This window comes from Myotis nattereri (genome assembly GCF_964212035.1).
Source record: "Myotis nattereri genome assembly, chromosome: 9".
Lineage (NCBI taxonomy): Eukaryota > Metazoa > Chordata > Mammalia > Chiroptera > Vespertilionidae > Myotis > Myotis nattereri.
In genome coordinates, this window is record NC_138084.1 from 30,660,076 (window position 1) to 30,683,582 (window position 23,507).

The following is a 23,507-nucleotide window of genomic DNA, read 5'->3' on the forward strand; positions in this document are numbered from 1 at the left end:
ACATTGCCACAAAGATGTCTCAGTTTCCCTAGCAGCTAGATGGCCAGGTAACTCAATGTAAGTTCAAATGTTGTGTGGTTCTCCAGGAAAACTGCTTCAAGGAAGCTGAGAAAGTTCCTCAAGTGGCAAAAGATCTTTTCTTGCCCTTCCCACCTGCTTCCAGAAGCAATCTTGGATAGTAAGGATGAAGCAGCTTGAGGATAAAAGCAATGTACTGAGGATAGTAGAGCAGAAAGATAGGAACCTGGATACCACCTGCCTACAGATTTATACAAAAAGGAAAAACTCCTGTTTAGTTTAAACCACTGTTATCTTTGGTTTTTGGTTATATGTAGCAAATCTGATCTTAAATGATAGAGTATAAAGCAAAAGTATGAATGAAAAATGACCTCAAGTAGTAGCAAAAACTATTCAGCAGAACAATTTCTAGCAGTTAAGGGTGCCGAAAGTAGGAAGAAGTTACCAAGAAACTGGGAATATATGGTCTTCTAAAGAGAACTGTGAGTATCAAAGAGACTTTTATTGTGAGGGGATGATAAGCACCCATAGAAGAATATCTATCTTCATGAGTAAGTGAGGGCAATTTATTTTAAAAGTAACGAACAGAGCTTTCTCACTTATATGGTTACTGAGGTTTTCATTAAATTATGGCCTAAGGCTACTTGATTAAATCAGTAAAGGAGAACAAAGGAAAAAGAGGGGAGGTATGAAAGTGAGAGCAGATATTGAGGTTTTATTCCTAGTTCTGGTGGACTTCCATCTTTAAATATCGGTGTCAAAAAAAAAAAAAGTATTCTTATTTAAAAAGTATCTTTCTTTATTCCATTTATGTCTTAAAATATTTGAGTAGAGAAAAAGGAAGGGAAGTAAAAAGATGACACAGATGTTGATTTTAAAGTTTTCTTCCAAGTTCTGGTGGACTTCAGACTTCAAATGACTGTTTAAAGAAAAAAATATATACTCTCATTTTAAAGGAATCTCCTTTCATACGTAATATTTATTTTTTAAATACACTTATATAATCATAGATTACAATTAAAAGCATATGTTTGACACAGATGAAATTCAGGATCTCAGAAACACACACAGTGGATCATTTATTATACTTCGAAAAGATACTATGGCTGATGCTGAAAACCTAAGTGAAATCTGGGTGTTTGACCTCTTGTCTTCACATTTTGGGCAATGAGGCAGCATGCTGGCTTTTTGGGGTGTGTGTTTGTATAAAGAATTAGGGCCTGCTACAGAAATCTTCCATTTAAGATGGATCAGACAAGCCAAGGTCTGCGCATCAATACTGCACAACCTTTAGTTCAGCACAGCTTAGAAAACTGAACGATACATTTGAAAAGACCACATACCCACATTGGGTTACCATAGTAGAACTTACTTCAGCTACTCTACTTGTTGGATCAATAATAAAAACTTGGTTCAAGAACCGGCACAGCAACCCTAGCTGGTTTGGCTCAGAAAATAGAGAATTGGACTGCAGACTTAAGGGTCCCAGGTTCAACCCTAGTCAAAGGCACATGCCCAGATTGCAGGCTCATCTCCAGTGCAGGGTGAGCAGGAGGCAGCCTATCAATGATTCTCTCCCATCATTGATGTTTCTCTCTCTCTCCCTCTCCCTTCCTCTCTAAAATCAATATTTAAAAAAACAACAACAAAAGAACCAGCACAGCAAACGGAAGAAACAGTAGCTACAAACTTGCCAAGTCTGGCACTAGAAGCACAGAACCAAATAATTTCAGCGAAGGAGGCAGAAACCAACATACCCATTACTTCACAGACACCATGAGTACCAGCACTGTGAATGCCTGTGACCAGGAACCACCTAAGACTTCTGGTATCGAGAACAATGGAGGGGCTTGTGCCTCTGTTTTTCTGTCTGCAGAAAAACAACGATTAACTGCTGCTTACTGATGAAAATAGCTCTGAGAGAGCTCTGGAGTACATGCAGGAGCTACAGCAGCCCAGTGGAGCACAGAAATCAAAGATGGCCACATAGAAAAGCACAGCAGCATAGGTTGGCCTTTGTCAACCTATCCCCCAGTCCCGCAGAGCTTGCTGCCAAAAGGGATGGGATGCCCTCAGCTGTGACCTCTCCCCTTTGGAGGAAAAGGAGAACACCCCATCAGCTTTTATCACCAAGGCCCCAAGCAGCCCTCGTGGCTGTCAGGGACACCTAAAGCTATTTTAAAAAATATATATATATTGATTCCAGAGAGGAAGGGAAAGGGAGAGAGAGATAAAATAAAAACATCAACGATGAGAGAGAATCATTGACCGGCTGCCTCCTGCACAGGCCGCACCAGAGATGAGCCCGCAACCCCGGCATGTGCCCTTGACCAGCATCGAACCCGGGACCTTTCAGTACACAGACCAAAGCTGTATCCACTGAGCGAAACCCAACACCTAAAGCTTTGCCACTAAGGATTCCCTCAGTCGTTGCCTATGCTAATGTCATCTGATGGAGCTGCCCAGAATCCATGCTACTCAGCCCCCCAAAGAAAGGAGCCAATGCTGGGACACCAACCACAGTGGTCCTGGCCCAGCATATGAACACCCACACCCTCGACGGTTAGATGTAAATAAAATGGACAATGATGGGGATTGAACAAACGTTTAATACAGTGCTACCCAAGGTGGTGCATGCCAAAGAACTCCCTACTGACTCCCCAGGATTAAAGAGCCCCACACAAATCTGCTTTAATTACCCTGGTTTGGAACATTTTGAAAGCCAAGATTCAAAGATTATAATGAGAAATCTGACTTGCATTTGCTTCGAGCAATGGTTAAGGAGAATAATCAAGATGAAGGCTGACATAGTCCATGGACACAGCAATAGGGTAGTGAAGACCTCAAGGGGTGGGCAGGGGCTGGGAGGAAGAGGGGAAGGCGGGAAATGGGAGATATCTGTAATACTATCAATAATAAAAATATTTTTTTAAAAAGATGAAAGCTGACAAAAGGACCAGGGTCCCTTGACTCAACCACTCATTGGGGATTCAAAGTCTTTACACCAGAGTGGGTAAAACAGTCAGGAGGTAGAGAAGAGAAATTTCTGGACTCATTGACCTGGGAGGTCCACAAACTGTGGTACCAAAATCCACTGACAAAGCACTGGTGTGAACAACAATTAGATTGAGAGAACATGAAGGTTGTTCTCCCAAGGGAAGGACTGATGGGATGATGGGCCTTGGAATGTTTAGACAGGCTTATGCAAATAACTTGTGTCTCCTTTACCTGAATGTCTTATGGGCATGGATACTCTGGCTGGGCAATGCTTACCCTACCAAATGTTGTAAAACCAAAACTGTCAGAATGGAGGCTACAGTTAAGAAAAAAATTAAAATTAAAAACATGTTCTCTGATAATATCAATAAATGATTAGGAAATAAGATAAATAATGTTCAAATAAATCACTTCACCATAAATATGCCTATCAAATTATATAGCTTTTGAAATATACAGAAACATAAAAACTTTATAGGCCTTCTGAAATGTAAGGTGCTGTAGTTACACAAATATAGAGAAAATAGCAAAGATATTAATAATTTGAAATCATACTTGCAATAAATGTGGATTGCAATTTATTTCCTTAATCAAACAAATAAGCAAACAAAATTACATACGTGGCTTGAACTTCGATTCTCCACCAGGCACTGATGGAGAAAGTTCTTGTTGTAATTTTTTTTGTTCCATCTGCTGTATGACCTGGGGAATGAAAAATAATGTTTTAAAAGGAAGTAGTACTTGATTTTCTCTGATATGTGTGACCTTTAACTAATCACAATTGAAAATTATTTTCCAAAATGAAATAGTCAAATTCTAAAATTTAGATTAATATTCAGCAAAGCAGTTTTTAAAACACCAACATTTAAAATACTGTAGCTTGGAGCTCCAGTGGCGCAATCGGTTAGCGCGCGGTACTTATAAAATACTATAGCTAATAGTGCATTGAAACATTACTATAACACAGGCTTTTAGCAAAGCGCCTAAAATCCTCTTTAATGCCGCAATCCTTTCACAGAATACCACCTGATGATATTCCAGCTTCTGAGCCTCGAGTTGGTCATGCTGACGCTGTAGTTCTTCTTTTTGTTTCTGAAGTTCACCTGCTTTTTTCTTAAGTTCATTTTCTTGTAAGGAGATAAGATTTTCATATTCTTTCAGTTCTTCCTCTGTGAAAAACTGTTGCTGATCTAATGTCTAAAAAAAAAAAAAAAAGAAAGAAAGAATAATCTTAGAACTGCAACCCAAAAGGTCTGATTCAGCTGTCAAATTGTATTATTAGCAAAGTACAATAGAATATAGTATTATACCTTTGGGGTAAAAAAAGAAAAGGAATTAAGAAAAAGTATATTTATGTACTCTGAATAAAAGGAACACCTAAAGAATAATGAGATTGCTTACCTACAGAATGAGGGAGAAACTGAGTGGAAAGGACAAAGGGAGTGAAGGCAAGGAAATCATACTCCTCTGAAGACACATTTTGTACAGAATTGCTTTTCTGAAACATTCAATGTGTTACACACTCAAAAAAAACACCACAAATAACTAAAATCCACAAGGAAAGAAAAATCCCCCAAACTGTATAGAAACAGAAACAAATAAATAATACTTTTATTTTAACTGAATAAAATAACTGACAGAAAAATAACTAACCCCAGAAACTTCTGAACATAGTATCTGAACTACATGCACTCAAGTTAAAAACAACCAAAAATCTAAACAAGGCTTAGTCTTGTTGTGCAGAGGCAGGGATTAGCAATTCTAAAATGCTTTCAGTATGCTAGGACTGAGCAAATAAGTGGAAAATTGTTGTGGAAAATGGGAGCCAGGTTTTGTATGAAATACAGAAAAAGAAAAAGATAAAATGTATTGGAATTGAAGGTGTGGTATTAAAGTTTAAGAGGATTGTGTGAACTCATGAATTGTAATATATATTGACAGTGAAATATACAAAATAAATATAAATGTGTGTAGTGTGTCTATGTATGTGTGTGCAAGTGTGTCTATGTATGTGTGTCCAAGTATGTATATATGTATGTATTCATAATATAAATAAATGAAAATCTATTTAAAATTTTTAAAAAATTCCCAGCTCTATTATCCAACTAGGACCTGCTTTAAAAGCAAGGACAATTCCGTAATAAGTAGTCAATTCAGTGCCCAGCTCCTGTTCTGTACTATCAATCTCCACTGAAAAACAAACAACAGTATTCCTCAGAAAAAATGGCTCATTTCAGAGGTGGGACAGAGAAGGAACAAGATGAACCTTGAATATCTTATGCTAAAAAGTAAGGAAGTCCTCAAAGAATGATGGGAACATACCAGAAGGCCACAAAAACCTGTTTGAGGAAACTCCCACTAGCCAAGAATGGAAATAAATACAGGCAGTCCTCGGCTTACGTCGGACTCGACCTATGTTGTTTGATGGTTACATCGCCATCTCCCATTCATTTATAAAGAAAAAAAAAGTTCCGTCATTTCGACGTATGTACATATGTGCTTTATGTTTCTTATTATTTATTTACCACAAGTAAAGGTCAGGAATTGTTATCTTTCTTTTAATTTTTTTTTACTGTTTCACTTCATTACTGCTGTGTATGTGCTCCATGTAGTGACGTAGGTGCTTATGTAGGTGGGTTCTGACTTATGGTGAAAGTCACATTACATCGCGCCATAAGGATGGATCTCAGACGTAACCTGAGGACCTACTGTCATAGGAAGGGTGCAGGCTTACTGAATAAAACAGGAATCCATGAGTCTACAGTGAACAGGTAGAGAAGAGGAAAGGGTAGCTTTTCCTTACAATACAAAGGCAACAAATAAATGTAGAAGGAATGATGATGAGAAAATCACCATTTGTCAACAGTCAAGTAACAACTGATGCTGACCAGAATCATCAGAGGATGCAACTTGTAGATAAGTCTCAAAGTATATCCTTAAAAATACATTTTTAAAAACAAAAAACAGATCACTCATTTTTTATTAGTGGAAATGTAAATTGGTGCAATTCTTTCAATATTCTTTACAAAGTATATCAATAGTTTTAAAAATATTCTCTTGACCCTGATAATGCTACACTGACAATCTACTTTATAAAATAGCCCTAAACACATTAAAAGCTGTATATGAAAATGTGTTGAAAGCAGCACTTTTTAAAATAACAATAAAAGACTGAAGATAACCTGAATGTCTAATCCTGAGAAAATAATTAAGCACCCATAGATATGAAAATAATGCTTACAAATTGTATTTGGAAAGACTTATGATGTAAAATGATGTGTTTTTTTAAAGCTGACTTAAGATTCTGGCAATATCATGGGTTTTACAAGAAATTTTTTCGATTACAAAAGGTAAAGTTGTAACTTTACAGTGAAAACACCTGGTAGACTTCACCTTCACCGAATAATCTAAGTTAATATTGCCAGTTAAGGGAATAATCAGGAGTAATAATGCCTCCTGATACGATGTCCTTAGTTAGCATCACTTCAGCTATATTCCTATCAAAATTAGGAATCATAAGGAAACAGCCCCTCAAACTGATGGATGGTCTACAGAATAGCTGGTCTATACTCTTTTAAAATATCAATGCCATGAGACACAATGACTCAGGAACTATTTCAGATTAACAGAGACTAGAAAGACATTACAACTACATTCACTGCATTTTCTTGGGTATTCTTTTGCTATAAAAGACAATATTGGGAAAATTGACAAAAATCTCAATCAAGTCTACCTGATTAGAGGGGAAGGGAACCTTTTTGCTGCCAAGGGCCATTTGGATATTTATAACATCATTCTCAGGCCATACAAATTATTAACTTGAAAATTAGCCTGCTAACATTGAGCAGACTGTCAAACTGCAGTGGGAAGCCTGGGGAGGGTTTGGGGCGGGGGGGTGAGGGTTAAGAGATCAACTGAAGGACTTATATGCATGCATGTAGGAATAACCAGTGGACACAGGACACTGGGGGGTAGGGGCCGGGGGAATGTCAAGGGGGGGGGGGGGGAAGGAGACATATGTAATACTCTTTGTAATACTTCAAGAAATAAAAATTATTTTAAAAAATTAGCCTGCTATCTTTGATCAAACATTTAATAACTTGCCACTAATGCCTTGGCAGGGCCAGACCAAATGATCTCTGGGCTGTATCCAGATGTCCCCCCCCCCCGCCACCACCTCCCCGGATTAGAGTATTGTGGGTGGAGGGGGGGGGGGAAGGTTGATAATTTTACTTGATTATATAATATAAATCCTTTTTTGCAAGAAATACACATTTGAGTATTAAGGTTAAAGCAGTATCATGTGCAACTTACTCTCAAAAACAATTATATGTTATATATAGAAACACATATACACAGATTTAAAATAGAGGGGAAAAGTGAGGGAGAGAAGTAAATGTAAAATAGGAAATCTTGGCAAAGGGAATTCAGGAATTCTTAGTCTATTCTTGTACTTTTTTGTAAATCTGAAACTGTCAAAATGAAAAAAGTACATAATGATCTGTTGATCTGGTTCACCAGAAACATTAAAGGGATTGCATGTTCAAATAATTTTAGAATTTTTCTTCACCAAAGTCCAGAAATATTTCAAAGGTTAGACAAAACTTATAACAAAAAGCTGCCAACCCCACCCATGTGGCTCAGGAGGTCCCTGGTTCAATTCCTGGTCAGGGCACATGCCCTTGTTGAGGGCCCAATCCCCAGTAGAAGGCGTACAGGAGGCAGCAAATGGGTGTTTCTCATCATTGATGTTTCTTTCTCTCTATCCCTCTCTCTTCCTCTGTAAAAATCAATAAAACTTAAAAAAAAAAAGCAACTGATTTCTTTAATCTCAAACTAAGATGACCAACTGTCCCAACTTGCCTGGGATTGTCCTGGTTTTAGCACTAAAAAGTTCCATATCCTGAGAACACATCCTGGGAAACTCTTCAGTCCCAGGTAAGCCAGCACAGTTGGTCACCCTATCTCAAATTATTTTCTGGACAATTAAAAATCTAATGAAAATGGTAATCTTTTTCTTTTCTGTTCTATAAAGAAAAAGATAATGTTATTTCTTCAACCTAGTTTGGTTGGTGTTTTTCAAGCACTCTTATAAAGTATGCACTCATTATACACAGGCAACTTTGATATAAATTGGAATACCTTTCTGGAGCAGTTTGACAGGTATATTTAGAAACTAAAAAAAAAATGTTCATAAACTTTGAGAATAGTTCTATTCCTAGGAATTAATCTCAGGGAAATCACAGATGCCACAAATGTATGAACAAATGGATAGTTATAATAGTGTTATTTATTATAGTAAAAAAAAAAAAAAAAAAAAAGCAGGATGCATCCAGAATGTCTAAATCTGGAGGAATGGTTATATAAATGATGCTACAACCACCCAACTGCATGCTAAGGAGTCATTTCTTAAATCATGTGTTTGAGCAATAATGTTGGAACATGTTCAAGAAATATTGATAATTTTAAAAAAACAGAATTTCACAAACTCACAGTCATCTATACAGTGTAAAGCCATTTTAAGTATATATAGAGAGAGAGCTATGAATTTATGTGCATATATAAATTAAAAATGGGATTATACACTATACACTCTATGATATAGATGCATATACTAAATATATAAACTATTTCTAAATTGGCATAACACAATACATAAGTTTAGTGTCTACCTCTAGGTGGTAGAATTATAGGTAACTTCTAATTTATCCTTTAAATGTATTTATATTTCTCATTTTCAAGAATGATCATTATTTTATACTTTTTAAAAGACTTCTAATTATAATATGCAATGTGATTACAAACAAGAGATTACCATAAGCTTTCTAAGAAATCAAGTTCATTATATAAAAGTGATATTTTATATGAAAAGCCAAAATGGTAAGACTGTACATGCAAACATAATGGGGAATAAAAGTTAAAAGTAGAATAGATGGATGTGGAATTTCTTGAATCATACATCCCATTTCAAATAGGGTCTATTACCTCCCAGCTATCAGGCTCCAAGAATTCCTTTTTTTCTGTAGCTTTCAAAAACTCTTCTAGAGTCACCAATCGGTCTTTGTTAGAATCAACCTGATTAAAGGAAAATGTAGTAAAATCAAATAACTCTTTCTCATATTACTTAGACACTAGAAAGTGTCTTCCAATAAACGCTACTACATAAACATACAGCAGTTAGAGCTAGCCTAACATCCATAAACTCTGAGAGGGAAAAAAACAAAACAGAACACTAAACATCATATCAAAATCAGAAAATAGATATTTTTCTCTTCTATATTATTCAAATTTGGAAATGCAGTGAAATATCTATATCCCTGATACCCCCAAAATCACCTAGTTTAAGTTGCTGATCTAACTGGTTAGGCTCACCACACTATGTATAATCCCTCGAAAGCAAGTATTTAGGCAAGAAAAATAACCTTTCCAGTAAGAGAATTGTTTAGCCAAGAGTAACGGAGTTTAGGTTAAAATGCTCTCAACAATTATTTTTAAAAACAAACAACCTAGTACATCAAAACAAAAATTTACAACCTCCAAATCTTCCAATGGCTCTTGTAAACTATGGCAAATTCAGTTACAAAAGCAATAACCAAAGAAATTTATTTGATACCTGGGATGCCAAGCAGTCAACAGAAATCCCAGTTCATCAATATCAGGTGAAAATCATCACTGAAGCAAAACAATGGGCTTTAGTTACCCTGCTTATGAAGTCTCTATTAGAGTTTTCAGCTTAGTAATGTGAACAAGAAATAAATATGTGCTGTTATCAACCACTTGGGTATTGGGTTTTTGGATTTTCTTAGCAAAAACTAAAATAGCCATTTAAAATACCAAATATTGGACTAGATTATTTTTTTTACTTCCAAAAAGATGTTTTATAGCTGATATGCAGCGGCATCTTAATCTTTTAAAACATTTTAAATGAGTTATAAAATAATTTTATTCACAGTAAGGGAATCTATTGAATATACTGGATCAAACATCAAAGTCCAGCAGCTTGAATCCGGGTGCGAGGGAGTCGGTGCTGGGATCTTGCAGGGTGTCTGGCTCCTCCTTTCTCTGTCCTGCTCGCTTGAGCTTCAGCAGAAATCGACATGGCTGGCGGTAAGGCCAACACAAAGGCGATTTTCCGCTCGCAGAGAGCCGGCTTGCAGTTTCCAGTGGGCCGTATTCATCGACACCTGAAATCTAGGAGGACTAGCCATGGATGTGTAGGCGCGACTGCTGCTGTGTACAGCGCAGCCATTCTGGAGTACCTCACCGCAGAGGTACTTGAATTGGCAGGCAATGCATCAAAAGACTTAAAGGTAAAGCGTTATTACCCCTCGTCATTTGCAACTTGCTATTCGTGGAGATGAAGAATTGGATTCTCTCATCAAGGCTACCATTGCTGGTGGTGGTGTTATTCCACACATCCACCAATCTCTGATTGGGAAGAAAGGACAACAGATGACTGTCTAAAGGATGCCTGGATTTCTTATTATCTCAGGACTCTAGATACTCTAACAGCTGCCCAGTGTTGGTGATTCCAGTGGACTGTATCTCTGTGAAAAACACAATTTTGCCTTTTTGTAATTCTATTTGAGCAAGTTGGAAGTTTAATTAGTTTTCCTACCAACCAAATTTCTGCATTCGAGTCGTAACCCTATTTAAGTGTTACTGTGGCTTCAAAGAAGCTATTGATTCTGAAGTAGTGGGTATTGATTGAGTTGACTGTTTTTAAAAAACTGTTTGGATTTTAATTGTGATGTAGAAGTTATAGTAACAAACATTTGGTTTTGTACAGATATTATTTCCACTCCGGTGGATAAGCTCAATAAAGGTCATATCCCCCCCGCCAAAAAAAACACACACCAACAAAGTCCAATTAAATACCTATTCTGTGTATTTGTCTTCCATTTTGTGATAAGATTTATTGCAACAACTTGAATAATCCATAGAAGTACTGTAACATATCTTAAACTTTTAAAACATACCTCATTCATTACATGTTCCCTCATCCTAAGCCTTTCTTCCTCCATTTCTACCATATCATCCTCTTCATTTTTGGGGTCATATACTTTCTCCAACTAAAAAGAAAAATTTAAAACCAACATAAAAGAAAGATAATAAAAGGAAAAAAAGAAAGAGCAAAATAACCAAATACTTAATGAACTCATTTACCTCTTTAGTAAATAGGGCTTCTAATTCTTGTTCATCAAGGAAGCCATCATTATTGACATCTAAAGTTCCCAATGCAAAAAATTGATTTTAATATCTTAGAAAATAAATAAAATATAAAGCAATATGCTATGAGTGAAAGTAAATTTTAATATGATCGCATAAAACTTGTTAGATATAACATACCTAGTCGCAGAAATACCTTCATTTTACAAAGAATCTTGTAATAGGTCATATAGTGATTTACCAGTAAAAGCAGATATAAAGACACAGCTACTGGCTCAAAATATTTTATATTGCATATCAGCAATAAAGACTATTATATTACACTAGAGAAATACTCTAAACATTTACTCTCAAAAGAATTCAATCGTAGACCTTGGCAGAAATATTAAGAGTAAAGCAACTATAATTTTTCAAACAGCAGATATAAATATTAATATTTGTATCAAATATGTTACCGTGCAATTTGAAAAATGTCTTGGGGTCAAAGTCATTGGGATCCAATCCATCAGCCTCTTCCCATACCTCTTTTAGTTGGTCTTTGCTTCCCTGTGAATCAATTAAAAAAAACACTCGGGTGGTGAGCACATGGTACAATATACAGATTTTGTAACATAGAAACCCACACCTGAAACTTATATGTTCATGTTGACCAATGTCGCCCCAATAAACTTTTTAAAAAAACACTCAAAACAAAATCTAATCTATGTGTATATATGCAAAAAATATATAAATATGAGGAACTTTGCAGAATTAAGAATTAATATTTAAGTACCAATAACATGATAAAAATCTATCTGGTTCAAGGAAGTATTTTCATCTAATTATGGTTTCATAAAGTCATAATCCTTACTGGATGATTAACTTTGGGATGATTTTCATGTTTTTTCTTCATTTCTTCAAATTTAGATTCTTCTTCTTTTCTCTTTTCTTCATTCAGTGTTTTTAAATATTCTCTCCTTTCATGTTCCTTCATCATTTCATACTTTTTAAATTCTTCATGTCGAGTCTTATCATAGTTTTCCAGATCACTTGTAGCCTATAATGTAATATTTAAATAAAAAGATGTGTTTGAAAAGTATAAATAAAGCCATTCTTGCATATAACATATTTTCTAATAGAAGACAGTATATAAGGGCCAAAAAAATACAAAACTCCTCTTCTTAAACTCTACCATTATTTCAGTCCACTTTTTTTTTTTTTTTAACAGAAATGCAGGCATTCAAAGAAACTAAAAGTTTAGGAAGTTCCTCATAAGTAAATAATACATAAATTGATTTGAAAAAGAAGAATAAAAGGGACTGGATCAAATCTGTACAGTAGAAAACTAGATTCATTTCTAAACACTTAACTCAATCTCATAACATCCAGGCAAGAACATTTAGTTTGGTAACTTGGTAAGTACAATCTGAGAGGAATGCAAATTCTTATCTAAAATCCTTGAGGCCAGATGAGTTCCAGAATATTCTATCAACTGTGAATCAATTTTTAAAAAAACACTCAGGTAGTGAGCACATGGGATATTTGACAAGGGAGTCAAGAATACTCAATGGAAAAATGACTGTCTCTTCAATAAACTGTGCTGGGAAAATTGGATATTCACATGCAAGAGAATGAAACTAAATCCCTTACAACACTCACAAAAATGAACTCTAAGTGGGTTACAGACTTAAATGTAAGACCTGAAATTATAAAACTCCTAGAAGAAAACAGAGAAAAGCTTCTTGACATGGGTCTTGGTAATGATTTCTTAAATATGACACCTAAAGCACAAGCAACAAAATAGAAAACAAGAGGGAAGACATCAAACTAAAAAGCTTCTGCACAGCAAAGGTAACAGTCAACAAAATGAAAAGACAACGTATGGAATGGGAGAAGATATTTACAAATCATGTATCTGACCAGGGGTTAATATACAAAATACATAAAGAATTCTTAAACTCAATAGCAAAAAAAAACACACACACAAATAATCCAATTTAAAAATAGGCAAAGGACCTGAATAGTCATTTTTCCAAAGAAGATATTCAAATGGCCAACAGGTACACTAAAAGGTATTCAACATCACTAATCATTAGGGAAATGCAAATCAAAACCACAATGAGATAGTACCTCATGTCTTTCAGAATGGCTATCATTAAAAAGAGATAAATGCTAGCAAGGATGTGGAGAAAAGGGAACCCTCATGCCCTGTTGGTAGGATTGTGAATTGGTGTAGTCACTATGGAAAACAGTAAGGGGATTCCCCCAAAAATTAAAAATAGGACTACCATATAATCCAACAGTTCCACTTCTGGGTGTATATCCAAAGGAAACAAAATCACTATGGCAAACAGATATCTGCACCTTCATGTTCACTGCAGCATTATTTACAATAACCAAGAGACGGAAGCAGCCTAACTACCATTTTGGCCATAAAAAAGAAGGAAATCCTGCCATTTGTGACAACATGGATGGACCTTGAGGGCCTTATGATAACTGAAATAAGTCAGACGAAGACAAATATTGTATGACCTCTCTTATATGTGGAATCTTAAACTAATTTCATAGAAAAAGAAATCAGATTTATGGTTAACGGAGGCAAGGGGTAGGGGAATGGGGTGAATGTGGTCAAATGGTACAAACTTCTAGTTATAAGATGAATAAGTCCTGGGACATAATGTACAATATGATGACAATAGTTAACAGTGTTGTATGGTATATCTGAAAGTTGCTAAGAGAGTAAATCCTAAAAGCTCTCATCACAAGAAAAAAAAAACAGTTTTTATAACTATATGAGGTGATGGATGTTTTGGGTGTGTTTTTTTTTAGTTTATTGATTTTTTTACAGAGAGGAAGGGAGAGGGATAGACAGTTAGAAACATCGACAAGAGAGAAACATCAATCAGCTGCCTCCTGCACACCCCCTAACTGGGGATGTGACTGCAACCAAGGTACATGACCTTGACCGGAATCGAACCTGGGACCCTTGAGTCTGCAGGCCGACACTCTATCCATTGAGTCAAACTGGCCAGGGCGAGGTGATGGATGTTAACTAAACTTATTTTGGTAATCATTTTACAATGTCAAGTCATTATACTGTATACTTAAACAGTGTTATATGTCAATAATATCTCAATAATTGGAAGAAAAAAATTTAAGAATTTTCTAGATTTTTTAGAAATGGAATATGGCACATATGCCACATTCTGGACCATCCCTGCAGAGTCTATAATCAAACAGAATAGTACTTCTTTAGCAAAATCTATGAGTACTCGCACTAAGTAGACTAAATAAAAAAATATAAATAGCCTTACTATAATTCAAGTCAGGTTTCAGTTTTTACAGGTGTTTTGTTTTGTTTTGTTTGATTCTGCAATTTTCGGTAAGGGATTACAGACCTGTATGTACAAATTATCATCTACTAGAGGCCTGGTGCATAAATTCATGCACAGGTGGGGTTCCTTGGCCTCACCTGTGATTGGGGCTGACCAGGCCGGGGCTGATCGGGGCTGATCAGAGCCAGCCAGCCCTGGGGAGGGACCACGGGAAGTTGGCTGTGGGAGCACACTGACCACCAGGGGGCAGCTCCTACATTGAGCATCTGGCCCCTGGTGGTCAGTGCGCGTCATAGCAACTGGTTGACAGGTGGTTCGGTCAACCAGTTGTAATGGTTGCTCAGGCTTTTTTATATATAGACACTAATAAGGTTAAGCCATTTCCCTTTAAAGATATTCTAGAGAGTAATATATAAAAATTATATTATCACTTCATTGAATTTACTTGCCAAATTACATATATATAACCATTATATACATTTACTTACAAAACCTGAAAGGCACAATAAAGACATTATTTTTTGGAATTATTCTTACTGCTTTGATTAGCATATCTAAATCTGTAGATTCAAACTTGTCAGGATTCATGTGGTTTAGGTGATCAAATTGTTTTAGAAGAGCGTGGTAGTCTATGCCTGTATCTGAAAAAAAATGAGAAAACTGTAAGTGATAAATTACTAGAAGCTAAAAACATTAAGTAATATATAAGAATAAGCACTCATATTTATTCCTGGTGGATTTTTTTTAACAAAATTCAAAGTTTTAGATTAAGGGTTCATATTTTCTTTTAAAATATTGCATAATTTATTATTCTGGGCAAAGATAATTCGTTGAATCTAGAATGGAACAGACTTAATGTGTACATTTTAATGTTATTTCTAGAAAGACTAGTTGACCATCAGTGTAATCAATAGCAAAAACTTTTTATTACCATAAAACTGTGAAGTTTTCTACTTTTCATTAGATAAATTCTAATACACTACCCTCATCAAAGTCTAACTAGAATTTCTAAAAAGAACTGCTCTAAAATTTATATGAAAGATTCTTTGTATGCTTCTCCAATGAATCTTTTAAATACAGTCTAATTCAGGTAAATTAATTTCAATTATGACTGATATTTTTAAAGAAACATCAATTGTCTTTCTTTGTAAACAATTTTTTTAAAGTAATCTACAGTAGTATATTGTAGTTGAATGTGTGAAGTGATTCTGGGCTGTAGAATTGAACAAAATAGGTAACTGTGTTAAAAGTCAGGGTTTCCACTTAGGAAAAAGGAATATACAAATATGGAGTGATGGAAGGCAAGAAACCTGTGGAAATGGATGGTAATTAGTACTATCAGTGTGAACTTATCATTTCTAAAGTATGTACATGTACATGTATTTTTCATATATATATGTGCATGTGTGTATATATGTATATGTTTACAAATGTGCATATATGTATATGTGTATAGACATGCATGTATTTCCTAACTCTATCTGATAAAAGTGCCAAGAAGAATATATATTCCAGAAGTAATGAGCACAGCTAGTGTCAGCCCTTGGTTTGTAATATAATTTTACACTAAAAAACAAACAGAAATGCTCACAAAAATGCCTGATTCCTGGGCTGCACAGGGTAAATACAAGATAAGCCTCGGATAGTATGTCATGCAAGAAAGGAAGAAACTGCTAAATTTAGTTCAACCAAACTTTTACTGAATTATTAGTATGGCACTGTTCTAGGTGTTTTGCTTATAAAGAAAAGATGTGTTACAAAATTTAGTCCTAAAGGATATGACCAGTGAGATCTATGAAAAGACACTTAATCTCATTCAAAATAAGAGAAATACATATTAAAACTTCACTAAAATACCATGTAACAGAATGGCAAAACTCCTAAAGTTTGAAGATGCATACTATTAGCAAAGCTGTGAGAAATTATTGCTGGTGGGAATGTGTACTAATACAACTTTTGTGGAGGAGGCAATATCTATCCAAATTACAAATACATATGTCTTTCGGTTTAACGATTTCACTGTGGGGAACTTATCCTACAAGTAATCTTACACAGGTACATAGCAATATATGTACAAGAGTGTTCACTAGGAAAAAAAATGTCTATCACAGGGGCCTGGCTAAATAAATTATGGTTTCTCCATGTAATGGAAATCTATGCAGCTGTTTTTAAAAAATGAAAATGGTCTCTATGTATTAATACAGGAAGACCTCCAAAATATACTGTTAAAGGAAAAACACAAGGCAAAAAGAAATATGTATTGTATGCTAGCATATATATACAAAGAGAGGAAAAATAAGAACTTTTTTTTACGTTTGCTTATATAAGAATAAAGAAACTTGGGAAGGATTATGTTAGGGGAAGTGGGAACTGGCAGCTTACAAAAATATCAGGGAGCTTTTTGCTATACCTTCCTAGTCTTTCTGGGTTTAAACCATGTGAATGCATTACCTACTTTAAAAATTAAGATCCCCCAAATTAAGATCCTTGAAACCCTTCTTCAAATTATCAGAAATTTCAATTCATAAATTCTGAATCAATGACAAAATATTCATAAGTTTTCTAAGCTTATTGTTGTTTTCTTTTTAGATAACAGAATTCAGTCCCTATCTTGAAATAAAGAAAATATTGCCAAGATTGAGGAAATAGAGGTTGTCTAAGGAGAAAGAAATCTCAAAACACCTTAGGCTGGTTTCAAGGATGAAATTACCTTGTGTGCCTGGTGACCTGAAAGAGTACGGTATGAGCTCAGTTTACCTCTCATTGATATCCTTAATTTCAGGATAATGAGTATTTGGTACTTGTTTTCTAAGTCTATTCACCAGCATGGAGTTTAATGCCCTACAAGAACACTTCTCCAATATAATCCATTGACCAGAGGTGCATGTTTAAAATGCAGATTACTCATCTCTAAAATCTGAATATCTGGAGTTGAGATCCAGTTATCTGCACTTTTAACTAGCCCCCCAGGTGGTTCTTGTGCTATCTGAAGATTAAAAACTATTATTCCACAAAGAGTAAATGTTCAGATTCTATTAATGACAATGCATCACCCAAATAACCAACCTAGGGGGCAAGTCACAACGACACAGGAGCCAGCTTGAAGGGTCTCCCACCTGCCAAGTCTGGCCCCTTGATTTTCATTCATTATTAGAAAGGCTATTCTAAAATAATAAAGGAATCCACCCATGTTGTCACCTAATGCTTTTATTATTTTATTTTCTACACTTACATCTTTATTTGAACTTACAGACAAGATACAGACCTGTACCTTTTTCCAAATGGATACCCAATTGTCCTGACACTTTATTTTTTTTTTAAATCTAGCTTTATCCCACTAAAAATTAGATATCACCTTTAATTCAAACTAAGTTCTATGTGTATTTAATTTTACTTCTGGAATTTCTAGTCTGATCCCACTGATCAGCCTACTTATATGTCAAAAACATACAGTTTTAAGCTGGTTTGGTTCAGTCGATAGAGCTTTGGCCTGTGGACCAAAGGGTCCCAAGTTCGATTCCGGTCAAGGGCATTTACCTGGGTTGCAGGGTCCTTCCTGGCCCAGGCCCTGGTCAGGGCTCATGCAGGAGGCAACCAATTGAAATCTCACATTGATCTTTCCCTCTCTCTTCCATTCTCCCTAAAAATCAATGGAAAAATATCCTCAGATGAGGATTAACAAACAAACAACAAAAAAAAACCCAACATACAGTTCTAATGACTGAGGCATAGTGATATATTTTAACATCTAATATATCTAATCCTCCTCATTCTTCTTTTTCAGAGGTATGTGGCTTTCCTTGCTTGCTTCCTTTTTCATATGAACTTTTAAATTAACTTGGCTAGTACCAGAGGGGAAAAGTACATATTTTTATTTGGATTATGTTAAATTTATAAATTAACCTATGGAGAATTGACATGTTTATCATGTTGAGTTTTTGTATCAAAAAGATGTTATGTCTTCTGACTTTTTTCAAATCTTTTTTTGTGTTTTTTAGGAGTATTTTAAATTTTTGTCTTTACATTTTGTATATTTCTTAATTGGATTATTCCTGGTATTTTATTTTTGTGGTAATGCAAATGGAGTCTTGTCTTCCATTGTATTTTCTAACTGGCTATTATTTGTACATGTGAAATATACTAATTTCTATATAAGTTTACCTTGATGAGTTTTCCTGTTGTTTATACTAAGTTTTCAGCCAATTACTTTGGGTTTTCCAAACATGTCATCTACAAATAGAGATGGTTTTATCACCTCCTTTCCAATTAATTCACCTCAATTTTTTTTCATTTGTATAATTGTTTTGGCTAGTACCTCCAATAAAATTTTACAATTAATAGTGGTAAGAGTGAGCATCAATTGTCTTGTTCCTGATTTTAGTTATGATACATACTTGTGTTTCTCCATTAAGTATGATGTAGCTGAGTTGAATATATCTGATCATGTTACAGAAGTAGCTATTGATTACTATCAAATTAAGAAGAGATGTTAAATTTTGTCAGATGCCTGTATTGCATTTGACATATATACAGAAAGGGCATTTGATAAATCTTTTGTTTGTTTGTTAATCCTTACTGGAGGATATATATATTTTTTAATATATTTTTATTGATTTCAAAGAGGAAGGGAGAGGGAGAGATAGAAACAACAGTGATGAGAGAGAATCATTGATTGGCTGCCTCCTGCATGCCCCCTACTGGGGATTGAGCCTGCAACCTGGGCATATGCCCTTGACCAGAATCAAACCTGGGACCCTTCAGTCCACATGCCGACGCTCTATTCACTAAGCCAAACCAGCTAGGGCTAGAATCCTATTGACAACAATACTTTTGGTTTTGATATCATACATAATAAGAGTGTGGACACGTTCCTTCTTTTTCTATGTTCTAGAACAGTTTAAAGAACATTCATGATCTGCCCTTCAATGGTTTGATAAAATTCCTGTTGACACCGGCCGGGCTGGTGTTTTTTGTGAAGCTAGCTCTCTGACAATTTTTCTATTTCATCTATGAAAATTGTTCCAGCTAGATTTTCTCTCTCTCTTTTCTTTTGGTTTACTTTGATGTTATTTTTCCTCATTTAAATCAGTGGCTTAATTCATTACTTTTCATTCTCCCTTTTTATTGATATAATTATTTTAAGCCAATCATTTTTTTTAATGATGTGAATGTATTAACTATTCAAATAATTAAATTTTAAAAATTAAGAAAAACCAAATAAACCTAACATTAAATTTTTACTAGAAAACATGACATATGCTAATTAATGTAATTTGACCTCAACAACCAGATATTGACATTTTTCTGCCTTTTATGTAGCTCTTACCGTGAAGGGAATCCAGTTTAGCTTTAATTAGCATTCTTAACCTTCCCACTTCTTGCCTTTTCAGTTCATCAAGTTTTGTCCTCACATGGTGACTTACTAAATCCAGCTCTTTGCTTAGCCTCCCACTCTGTTGACATAATAATAAGTTAGTTTTATTTATTACACTATATTTTAGAACAGATACCATATATTAAAAATAGGGTTATAATAAAGTAGAGATAGATACTTTTGACTAATTTTGGTATATCTGATATTACAAAAGCATTTTCTTTCAGAAAATATTCAGTTTGTAAGTCTGAAATCAAGATATCTAAAAGCAGAAAGTTTATAAAGGCATAATTAAAACACAAAGGAGAAACTCAAAAAGTCACTTGAGTTATAAAATAGTGCAGCCATTTTGGGGAAAGAATTGGCAGTTCCTCAAAAATTTAAACACAGCAGCTCTCTCTAAGAAACATGCCTGCACCTTTCCCCACCCCCTCCCCACAGGGGCATTTTCCTTGCCTCTCTTTCTCCTAAGCTCCAAGGAGAGCTTTTGCTTCTATAATTTGTTTTCTGAGCCAATTTCTTCTGCACCTTACTTCTTCTGCCTCTGTAACTTTCTAAATAACTTTTGCTTGCCCCAGCCAAGTAGCATAGCTCATTTGGTTAGAGCATCGTCCCGATATGCCAAGGTTGTGGGTTCAACCCCTGGTCAGAGCACATATATGAATCAACCAATAAATGCATAAATAAGTGGAACAACAAATTGATGTTTTTCTCCCTCCATCCTTTCCTCTCTTTCTCTAAAAATCAATAAATACAAATTAAATAAACTTTCTCTTATAAAAAAAAAAGTTAAAAAGAGTTACCATATGACCCAGCAATTCTATTTCTAGGTACCAGTATATACCTAAAGAATTGAAACCTATGTTTACCTAGAAACTTGTACATGAATGCTCACAGTAGCATTATTCATACTAGCCAAAATGGTAGAAATAACTCAAATGTCCATCAACTGGTGAACTGACAACCAATAAATGGAATATCTATACAATGGGATATTACTCATCCATAAAAAGGAATCAATGTACTAATACATGCTACTTTGAGATGAACCTTGAGAACATGTGTTTTCATTCATTATGCTAAGTCAAAGAAGCCAGACACGAAAGGCCATATATTGCATAATTGTATTCATATGAAATGTCTCAAATAGGCAAATCCATAGAGATAGAAAGTAAATTAATGGTTGCCAGGGGCTAAGGAGAGAAGGAAATGGGGAGAGATTGCTTAATGGGTACAGGGTTTCTTTTGGGGGCAAATGAAATTGTCCTAAAATTAGTGGTAATGATTACATGACTTGGTTGATATACTAAAAAAACCTGAATATTAAGCTTTAAAGGGCAATTTTATGGTATGTGAATTATATTTAGTAAAGGTTTTTTTAAGTAACTCAGCCTACTTCAGCTATAGTCATCCCATATATAAATACCTTCAAAATTCATGTTTTTTAGGCTGACTCCTTTGACTACTTTTTTCATAGATAAGTAACCACATACATGTTCCAAGATTTAAGAAACAAAATAGCTAGTGGTTTACTTTCTCTTATTTATAAGTGCACTTGCAGTCACAAACTGCAAGTCTAACTGGCAGTCAGGCAAACCCTTTAGGACTGAGTCAATGGGACCTGCTGAAGAGGGTAAGGAAAAGAAACCCCACAAGGGAGACCAAGAAAGAATGTTCACAGAGGAAGAAGGAGAGCTAGGAAAATATACTGTTGTAGAAGCAAAAATAGCAGTATATTTCAAGGAGAGAATGGTCATTATTACTAGATAAAACAATAGTTCTCAAAGCGTGGCCCCAAGTGGAAGCATCTGCACCACCCGGGAACTTTAGAAATACAGGCCCTAGACTTACTGAATCGGGAAGTCTGGAGGTGGGGCCCTAACTCTGTGTTTGAACCAGCCCTGAAATCTGACAACCACTGAGATAAAGGAAAAGAGCTCAGTAAGAAGAGGAATAAAAAGTGTTCACTAGATTTAACAATTAAGAAGTCACTGATGCAAAGCTGTATGTAGTTAAATGATGTGATAACCTCTAATATTTATCTAATAAATGTGTCTTCAGATGAAACCTAAAAAAAAGAAAGAAAGAAGTCAGAGTTCAGAGCAAGATGGCAGTGAAGTAGATGGAAGTTACACTGACCTCCTCCCTAGACCATATCAATATCAGAGTTGCAACTAAAGTTGGAACAATCAACCTGAATAACCATCTAAAGACTAACTGAACAGAGCCTTTTTTTTTTAATATTCCCAAGGTTTTTATTTTCTTTATTCTTTCCCTTCCTTTGTGAACAGAAGTCTTATACTAAGGATATACAGAGGAACCCACATGGAGACTGGTAGGAAGATCAGAGATGTGAAAAGGGCTGGTTCCACACCCACATGAGGGGAGGGGAGGGGAGTAAGAATCCAGAGGGTCGCCCTAGCCAGGTTGGGTCAGTGAATAGAGCATCAGCCTGCAAACTGAAGGGTCCTGGGTTCAATTCTGGTCAAGGGAACATGCCTGGGTTGGGGGCTCAATCACTAGTGGGGGTGTGCAGGAGGCAGCTGATCAATGATTCTCTCTCATCATTAATATTTCTCTCTCTCCCCCCTCTCTCTTCCTCTCTGAAACCAATAAAAACATATTATATATTTTTAAAAAGAGTCCAGAGGGATATCTCGGCTGAAGAGGTCCCCTGGAAGAGCAAGGGGCCTCAGCCCCACACCAGGCTCCCTAACCCATAGCACCAGAGCCAAGAATCTGAGCCCACACAGTATCTGGCTGTGACAACCAGTGGGGCTTCCACCCACCCTGGTGAGAAGGGAGACTGGTCTTTTAAAAAGCCAGTGCACAAAACCTCACTCGCAGCATTCACTCTGAGCTCTAGTGGAGGATCAGCATTTTGGAGGGGACAGAAGTCGTACTGGAAGAGAATGAATGGTATGACTGTGAGCAGAGGGCTGGAGAGACAGCAGCAAATGTCCCTGTGCTAGGTCCCTCTCCCACACCATCCACAGACGCCATCATTCCTAGGCCAAGCATTCCCCTCCATAAGGCATCAGCCTGGGAGTGGCAATAGCCCCTATTTGTCGACCCCTGGAAGTGCTGCCCTGCCAGGATCGCTTCTGGTAGAGAGGTCTATCGTGCACTCCAGCCTGGACCCCTTGTGCAGAATTTATTGACGAGCTCTTGAGGAAGCTCAGGCAAACTCGAGGAGTACCAGAGTCATGCAGAATGAGATTGAGTTGTGTCGCTGTCAAGCAAAGGCCATTTTTTTCCTGAGCACCTGAGTGGCACCAACGTTCTAGGGTTAGGCTTGCCCCTACCTCTCATGACATCAGCCTGGAGTGGCACTAGCGCCTCCCTGCCAACTCCTGCAAGCCCTGCCTTGCCAATCTGTCACAGTCTCCAACCTGGGCCCATGGTGCAGACTTTCTTAGAGGGCTGTGGAGAAGATCTGGAGAGACTCAGGGGGTGGCAGACACAAAGGGAGAGACTGAGTTGTATGGTTCTAGGGCAAGGGCCATTTTTCTCTCACACACAAGGCCAGCACCACTGTTCCTGTGCAGAGCCATCCCTCCACAAAGCCAAATCTTGATCTGATTTAGCCTGATGAACTCTGATGGCATTACCCTAGCAAAGCCCTGAGACCCCGC

General features: G+C 36.2%; 1 protein-coding gene and 1 pseudogene across 3 annotated transcripts in view; one reads left to right on the forward strand and one right to left on the reverse strand.

The window, feature by feature from the left end:
* Positions 1 to 323: 323 nt before the first annotated feature.
* NUCB2 (nucleobindin 2) overlaps positions 324 to 23,507 on the reverse strand; it is a 36,555-nt gene continuing 13,371 nt past the window's right edge. For both annotated transcript variants that reach the window (XM_081098174.1, XM_081098175.1), the window contains 10 exons: positions 19,825 to 19,951; positions 15,036 to 15,139; positions 12,035 to 12,220; positions 11,640 to 11,730; positions 11,182 to 11,240; positions 10,995 to 11,087; positions 9,001 to 9,090; positions 4,042 to 4,212; positions 3,636 to 3,717; positions 324 to 937 (listed from right to left, as the gene is read on the reverse strand). In XM_081098174.1, coding sequence (XP_080954300.1) covers positions 930 to 937; positions 3,636 to 3,717; positions 4,042 to 4,212; positions 9,001 to 9,090; positions 10,995 to 11,087; positions 11,182 to 11,240; positions 11,640 to 11,730; positions 12,035 to 12,220; positions 15,036 to 15,139; positions 19,825 to 19,951 — 1,011 coding nt within the window. In that variant the 3' untranslated portion in view covers positions 324 to 929. The remainder of the gene's footprint in view (positions 938 to 3,635; positions 3,718 to 4,041; positions 4,213 to 9,000; positions 9,091 to 10,994; positions 11,088 to 11,181; positions 11,241 to 11,639; positions 11,731 to 12,034; positions 12,221 to 15,035; positions 15,140 to 19,824; positions 19,952 to 23,507) is intronic.
* Positions 10,113 to 10,479, forward strand: LOC308524679 (histone H2A.Z-like; annotated as a pseudogene). The gene has a single exon. The product of its transcript is annotated as a histone H2A.Z-like (transcript).